This window comes from Manis javanica, chromosome 16, assembly GCF_040802235.1.
Source record: "Manis javanica isolate MJ-LG chromosome 16, MJ_LKY, whole genome shotgun sequence".
In the NCBI taxonomy this organism is placed as follows: domain Eukaryota; kingdom Metazoa; phylum Chordata; class Mammalia; order Pholidota; family Manidae; genus Manis; species Manis javanica.
The window spans coordinates 63,164,880-63,172,815 of NC_133171.1; the positions used below are offsets into that span (position 1 = coordinate 63,164,880).

General features: G+C 47.3%; 1 protein-coding gene across 2 annotated transcripts; it reads right to left on the reverse strand.

Annotated features, from left to right (window-relative positions):
• Positions 1-553: 553 nt before the first annotated feature.
• Positions 554-7,411, reverse strand: LOC108395900 (putative olfactory receptor 2W6). 2 transcript variants are annotated; one of them, XM_073224108.1, is made up of 2 exons: positions 6,472-7,411; positions 554-579 (listed from the first exon to the last, which is right to left on the reverse strand). In XM_073224108.1, the coding sequence occupies exons 1-2, from the start codon at positions 7,409-7,411 to the stop codon at positions 554-556; spliced, it is 966 nt and encodes a 321-aa protein (XP_073080209.1). The 2 variants fall into 2 exon arrangements, with proteins under 2 accessions (XP_073080209.1, XP_017513998.2); XM_017658509.2 differs by lacking the exon at positions 554-579 and having other exon boundaries at positions 6,458-7,411.
• Between the last annotated feature and the right edge of the window lie 525 nt (positions 7,412-7,936).

The following is a 7,936-nucleotide window of genomic DNA, read 5'->3' on the forward strand; positions in this document are numbered from 1 at the left end:
TGTGCGGGAAAGGGTTAATGCCGTCCAACTTCTGGTCCTTCGACAGAGATATCAGGCCCTGGATGCCGCTGTGGAAAATTCCTCAGTTTAATCAAGAAAAGGGGGGAATGTAGAGGAATACAGGGAACAGGGCTGAGCCACCCAGTTTTCGTAGAAACTACGTGAGGCTAACATTCCTGGACCCTGCCCTAAGTTAGATAACTAGAAGCCAGAAACTACGTGAGGTTAACATTCCTGGACCCTTCCCTAAGTTAGATAACTAGAAGTAAATGACCCCCCTGGGGTCGAAACTCGTGATAAGTCACATAGGAGTGCTTGTGCAAAGGTCAGGCACCAGGTGTATCCCTGTTCCAATTTTATTGGCCAAAGTATAGAATGTGTTTCAAATTCATTGGTTGGGGTAATGTGCAGGCTCTGGTGCAATGACTGTAGAAATCCCATATAAACCATACCTAAAGTTACTTGGGGGTCGGCAGCTCGGACTCAGCCTGCGTGTCAGGGGAGGTGCTGTCAACCCCAGCTTGCTGGCTGAATAAAGACTTTGCTTGGATTTTCATCTCCGTGTCCGTGTGTCTTGTTCTCTGGGAAACCCTGGAGTCCTGGACCCTAACAGGAGGACTTGCAGTGTTGAGGCTTTATTTCACACTGGCGGGCTCAGAGGGGAGTAATCTCCCAAAAAGTCTGAGCCCCGAACAAAGGTAAAGGGAGCAATTTATACCTTTCTGCTTCTTTATCTGTAACATTTCTACGTGTGCAGCAAGCGAGGAGGCAGGCGGGTGGGAGTTTAGGGAGCGAACCTTGGGACCCGGTGCTCCGCAGCAGGGGGAAACCAAGGGAGTATTTTTTTTGTTTGGGTTGAGGGGTGGGGCGAGGTGGAGGTGAGCCACCTCGTAAATTATTGTCCTTGTAGTGTTGTTTATGTTGAGGGAGGGGTGCAACACAGAGTGGAGCCACCCACTAGGTAGCTGTCCCTGTAAATTTTCCCTATAATTCCCTCCTTTGATGCCCCTTCAAACACTTTGTTTAGGGGGTATCATCTCCTTGGCTAATGACAGGGTCATAGTGGCTCCGCATATACATGAGCTGCATGGAGGAAATGCATTCTTTGATAAAGTTAATGAGCCAGTTAAATATACAGGGTTCCACTAATAGTTTAAGGAACAGCAGTATCGCTGGCCCAGCAAGGCCAGTTAGAAGAGTTGTTAGCCATGGATTCTATTTAAACCATCCCTGGAACTAAGACTTTTTATTTTCTAACATTTTATTCTTATGCTGGATGTTTTCTTTTACTTTGGCTAGATAACTCTTAAGAATGGTAGACTTATTTGCATAAAAACAACAATCTTCTTTAAGGGCTACACATAAGCTTCTCTGTGACATGAGCAGGAGGTCGTCTTCTACAATTTTGCAACACCACTTTAGCCAGGGAATTAATTTGATCTTACAGCTGAATCATGGTGGTTTCAAGCTGCTCTGAATCTTGATCAGCTTCCTCTGTTAGGGCATCAAGCCCTAAGTCTCTTTATTAGAGCTGCTGTGTCTACTGCAGCTGATCCAGCTCTACTGAGCCCAACCAGAGCAGGGATCAGTAAAGGGGCAGCTTGTTCTGCCTAGGAAATCTCACTGGGGGAAAGGAGGTAGCTCCCTTTAGCCCACTATGCACTTTATAACTTTTGTACAATTAAACATTATGGAGAGGTACTTTGGAAATGTAGGCTGAGACTTTGGTCCAGCTAGGAGAGACAGGTAAGCACAGTAAAACAACTTAATGATTACTCAATAGACAATAGAAAGGGCAACTTTTTTGAGGAATAGTCCAGTCCAGGGGTGCAACAGCACAGAGTTCAATACCCAGAATAAAAGACACTAATCCGACGGGAGCCAGGATCTACAGCTCACAGGTGTCTATTAGTCAGAGGGCTATTGTCGGATGCAGAGGCAGGCAGAGAGGATCTGGAGGTTTGAATGGGCCTCCTGCTGATGTGCTTCCTTGTCAGGATGACAGGTTTTCTTCACTCTGGAATGACGGACTCCTGGAGTGACTTCTGCAACCTTGAGGGCAGTAGAAGTAGTTAGAACAATAATGTGGGGGCCAGTCTACTGAGGTTTGAGGGAGTCTTTTTTCTAATCCTTAACTCAGACTGAGTCTCTAACTGGAAGGAATGTACTGGGGTTTTTATGAACGTGCAGTTCATTCGCTCTACTTTCCCTGAACTCTGTGACCTGTATGCAGTGTGAAGTTTCTAGGTAATGTTGAGAAATTTAGTTAACATTTGCACTACATCTGCTACAAAGGGAGACTCATTGTCACTGTGGTTGTGGACGGTAGGCCAACCCAGGGCACAATTTCTCTCAGGAGAACTTTGGCTACTTCCTGGCTCTATTCAGTTCTGGTTGGGAAGGCTTCGACCCCGTCAGAGTATGTACACTCTATTACTAGGAGGTATCTGAGTCTTCTAGTTGGCTGGAAATCTGTGAAGTCTACCTCAAGGTCTTTAAAGGGGGCAACTCTCATTTTTTGGACACCAGGTGGGAGTCATGGTGCAGACCGAGTATTATTTCTGGCACAAGTTACACACTGTCTACTCACTGCTCAGCATAGTGCGGCAACTGGCTGATGTAGTATTGCTTTTGAGGAGGGCCTCTAGTGCACTTTTTCCCAGGTGGGCGAGCTGGTGGTATTTGCTGACTAGTTGCCTCCCAGTTGCAGTCAGGACAAAGATACATCTGTCTGGCAACATCTACCATCCATTGTCAAAGTGGCTACAGTCTTTCTCCTTTTCAGTGTACCTGGGTGAGAGGCCTCTACCAGGATGTTAGGGCCACAGTGAGGGAAGGAACTCTCCCTGCCTCCTTACTGACTGCTGCTTTGGCAGCTTCATCTGCCATCCCATTTCCCTGTGCTGTAGGGTTGTTTTCTTTTTGACATTCTTTGCAATGCAGAATTGCTGCCTTCATTATGTAGCAAAGAGATTGAAGGGCCTTTTCGTATCTGGCAGGCCTAGGGCTGGTGCCTGTTCTGAAGCAGTTTTTATTTCCAGGAAGGTAGCTCTTGCCCTTTTTTTCTAGACAGGGGCTTTCAGTCTGGCCCCCCAGGAGATAGCAGAGGGGCCTTGCCATTGCTGAGAATCTGGGAATCCAGATTTTTGCAGAACCTGGTTGCCCCTAGGAACTTTTGCATGCCCCCCCTTTTCCTGGGCTGGGGCAAGGAGTTAATGACCTTTTTCTTCTCTGGCCTTGATGCCCTTTCTCCCTGGGTGAGGAGGAAGCCTGAGTACCAGACTTGCTCTTGGCAGATTTGTACCTTTTTATGAGGCTCAGTATCCTGAGTCTGACAGGAGTTGCAGGAGGGCCTTTGTGCCTTTTGCACAATTTTCCTGGGTGTCACTGGCAAGGAGGAGGTCATCTACATACCTCAGGAGGGCTCAGCATGTGGCATCTCTCAGAGAGCTGGCAAGGCCTGCAGCCAATGTCTCTCTAAAGAGGGTGGATGAGTTCTTGAACTCTTGTGGAAGCCGCATCCATGTTAACTGCATCTCTGCCCTTATCCAGTTTAGTCTATTCAAAGGCAAATAAGAGCTGGCTTTGGGGGTCCAGCCAGAGACGGAGAAAGGCATCTTTATGTCTGTGCTAGTGAACTATTTGGCAGACTATGGGATCTGGCTGAGGATGGTGTGCGGGTTTGGGACCACTGGGTGTAAAGAAACAGTCACTCTATTAATGGCTCACAGGTCTTGAACAGGCTGGTGCCCACTTCCTGGCCTTTTGACTGGCAGAAGCAGGGTGTTCCAGGGTGACTGACACTCGATTAGAATGCCTGCCTCTCTGAGCCTGATCAGGCGTTCCTGGATGCCTGCTCTCGCCTCTTGTGAGAGGGGATACTGCCACTGTCTTTGTGGCTCCAAGTGTAAGAATATAGTGATTTATCCTCCATTTACTCCATGGTCTCAAGCACAGAAGCCAGTGAGAGTCATGCTTGGGCCTGCCCCACCTTATCTCTAAACATCCCGACCCTCGTCCAGGCAACAGGCCAAGCTGATCTATTACAATAAAAGGCACAATTCTCTGCACCATGCTACTGCTTACTCTCTCTCTTCTGTCTCTGTCTCTCTGTCCCACTGCTCTCTCTGCTCTCTCTGTCTCTCTGTTCCACTGCTCTCTCTTTCTCTGCCCCGCTGCTCTCTCTCTCTGTCCCACTGCTCTCTCTCTGTCTCTGTCCCACTTTCTCTTTCACATAAAAAAATCTCTTGCGTGGGCCCGTGTCTCCTGAGTCATCCTGGATAAGGAGAGTCGCGGTGAGATACTCTTTCACCGAGAATAGTTGCAGTCTTTTTCACTGAAGGGGGCTACAGGGAGGGTGACCACAGAGTGTTATGCCCCTGTGTTAATTATAAGTCATGTTTTGGCCTTTCACTTTCATTCTGACCGTGGGCTCATGGGGGCTGAGTGCAAGAGAGCCCAGTCTTTGTCAGTCTGAGTCTGCTCCTGCCAGGCTAATGAGCCTTTCCTCAAGGGGCTCTTCCCGGCAGCAACTGGGCTTTGGGGCTTTGCCTCATTTGGGGCATTCATCTTTCTAATGCCTTCCCCCTCCCCCCCTTTTTTTTTACAGGAAGCACACTGGTCTCTGGCTAGGGGGCTCCTGGGCATCCCCCCTCTAGGTGGCTGGCTTCTCTCTGCCTTCTGCCCATCTGTCTCTTTCAGGGCAGCTGCCAGGAGACTTGCCTTTTTATTTTTCTTTTAGCTTCTCTGTCGACCTGAACTTCTCTGTTTAGATAATTTTTTTGGCAATTTCAGTCATCTCAGTGAAGCACTCAAGCTTTTGGAGCTTTCATCTGATGTCTGGGGCAGCTTGGGCTATGAATGTGGTGTTTACTATCTGCTGGCTCCTTAGTGACTCAGAATCGAAAGGGGTGTAGATGTGATAAGTTTCACACAGTCTCTCATAATAGTCTCCAGGAGACTCTTCTGGTTGTTGAGTGACTGAAAAAACAAGTCATGTTCATAGGCTTTTTGAACTCAGCTTTGATCTCCTGGAGGAGAGTGTCCTGATATTGGTGAATCTGGTGCTGTCCCTCCTGTGTGGTGAAGTCCTTCTTGGGGTGCTCCTCGGGGACAGCAATTTCAGCCTATGCACACTTACCAAGGACCCCAGCTGCTTCTTCTCTTCTATTGTGAACAGGGTACTGAGAAGCTGTTGACAGTTTTTCAAGTTGGCTGATTGATTTGGAAGAGGAATTACATAAGATCAACCAGGGCTTATGGCTTTTCTGACAGGGTTTCAGTTGTGGAGAAGGGTTGATAGTAAAACATGGACTGGCTGGGCTGGATGGTCTCATACTTATGTCTTTCAGCCCCTGCATCTCTTGCACTGGCATCTGAAGGGCTTCTGCTCCCAGCTGAGGGTGCAGTCAGGCTGCTGGTCTGGGGGGAAGTGAGTTCACTGGTCTGGAGTTGGCAGGGAGGCTGACGGTGATGAGGTATCAAGGACCAGGAGCTGGGTGCTGACGGCCTTGAAGGCACATAAGGTGGGGGCAATATTAGCTATTCCTCTGGGTCACCAGTAAAAATGCGCGGAGGCTCAGGCTTCTGTAGTTTCTCTGCAGGCTTCCTTGTTGAGGCAACTAAGACCCTACTCTGTCCTTGCCTGTTGCAAGCAAATTGCACCCAAGGGGGAAGAGTCTGAGCAGTTTATAACTGTGAGTTAAAGTATGGGAACTGATTAGGATGACCTGGATCTCTAGGGATGACCCGCCAGGCTCAGTGGATTTTTGGGACATCTAGGGTTCCTTCTGGAGGCCACCCTACACTAAAGGTTGGCAATACAGATTCACACAGGATTTTCAACCTACCAGGAGTTCATTTTACTCTGTTGTTTTCTGAAAATCTCTCTCTGAAATTCTTGATCATAGTGTTGAGGACTGAGGGTTTACTGTGCCCTGACCCCATGACATATCTGTGGACGGTGCTGTGACAACAGACAAGGGAGGGGTGCCTCCTCTAGAGAGGAGACCAGTCAGATACCAGTCCATTCATGCTCCTCATGGAGACTTTGGCAAGCTTTGGCTAAGGTGCACCTGTATAATTCCCAGGCCAGGTCAGCCAAAGCTGAATCACCGATATGCCCTGATGGATGACCACAAAAGTGGATGAGGGCCCATGCAGATTCCATAGCACAGGCCGTGGAATCACAAATTCAGTGCAGACTAAACGACTTCAGCTGCCCTGCACACTCACTCACACACACACACACACACACACACCCAGGCAGACCAGAGTTTAAGCATTACCCCCCCCAAATGTCTACCTTTGAGACTTCTAATAAGCCTACCAGGAGGTGATCAGATTCCCCTTCCTTTATTTGCTAGGTCTAAGAACATATATAGAAGATAGGTCAAAAGATAATCCCCAAATTTGATGACTTTGCACTATTATTCTATATACTATATACTTACATACTTTATACTACTGCACCTCCCTTCACCAACACCTTCTTCATGGCCTCTTTAATATCTTTGTTTCTTAGTGTATAGATCAGGGGGTTAACACTGGGGGTTACAATTGTGTAGAAAAGAGTAAGGAACTTGCCCTGGTCCTGGGAATAAGTGTTTGCTGGCTGGAGATACATGTATATGATTGTACCATAAAAGAGAGAGACAACAGTTAGGTGAGAGCTACAGGTGTTGAAGGCTTTCTTTCGCCCAGCAGCTGACTTTATCCTGAGCACTGCATGTGCAATATAACCATAAGAGATGAAGATGAGGACAAGTGGTGCCAGGATGATAAAGATTGCCAAGGCAAATGCTAGTGCCTCAAGGCTCATGGTATCAACACAGGCCATGCCAATTAGTGCTGGCATCTCACAGAGAAAGTGGTCCACCCTCCTGTGCCCACAGCGGGGTAGCATTAATGTCTGGGGTGCCATTATGAGGGAATTGCCAAAGCCACTCAACCACGCTACAGAAGCCAGCTGCCCACAGAGACGTGGGTGAATGATGATGGAGTAGTGCAGGGGTTTGCAGACTGCAACATAGCGGTCATATGCCATGACAGCCAGGAGCATGCACTCCACCCCTCCCAAAGCCAGGACAAAGTAAAGCTGGATGGCACAACCCAGGTAGCTGATGGTCTTATCTGAGCCCCAAAGGTTGTAGAGCATCTGAGGGATGGAGCCTGTGGTAAAGCACATATCTAGGAATGAGAGGTTGGCCAAAAAGAAATACATTGGTGTGTGCAGCTGAGAATCCAGAGCTGAAAGCAAGATGATGGTCATGTTGCCAAGAAGAGTCAGCAGATATAAAGTGAGGACAACCATGAAGAGGATCAGCTCTAGGCGGGGACGGTCTGAGAAACCCACCAGGATAAAGCCTTCAAAAGAACTTGTGTTGTCCTTTTCCATCACCTGTAACCACATATTACCTGTCAGGAGAAAGATGAGTATCTGTGAAGAGCAGAAATATATTCCCTGAAAAGGGAATAACTTGTAAATGGTAGCACGGAAACTTCCTTGTAAATGCTGGATGTTTGACCCAGAATTTCAATAGGTATTAATTAAGTCATTATTTGGTCTGAAGAGCACAGATGAAAAACCTAGATTCATATCCAAACTCCACAGGATACAAGTGATTGAGCAAAATCTTAAGAAGAAGCATGACCGTAACATATCCCTTCCCACTCTACCCAGCCCTACCCCAAAACTCTGTGATGGAATTGTTTTATACCACCAAGGTGTACTTCAACTCTGGGATTGGGTGACTTTCTGCAGTTGGAAATGCTTTTCTCTAAAGATAAAAATATAAAAATAAAATGATTCCCAGAACTAAATCCCAATGGAACTACTATACACTGACTTTTTAATAGCCTTTCCTCTCCTCTTATTCAATTTTTATTCTCACAAAGAACTCCACTTCCAAGAAGCCTACATTGATTATTTATGTGT

Excerpts from the sequence above, each read along its gene's own strand:
- LOC108395900 (XM_073224108.1), bottom strand. The coding sequence starts at position 7,411 with ATGTGGTTACAGGTGATGGAAAAGGACAACACAAGTTCTTTTGAAGGC. Across the intron at positions 580-6,471 it reads GAAGGTGTTGGTGAAGGGAG|AACAAGACACACGGACACGG; the intron begins GTGCAGTAGTAT and ends GGTTTCCCAGAG.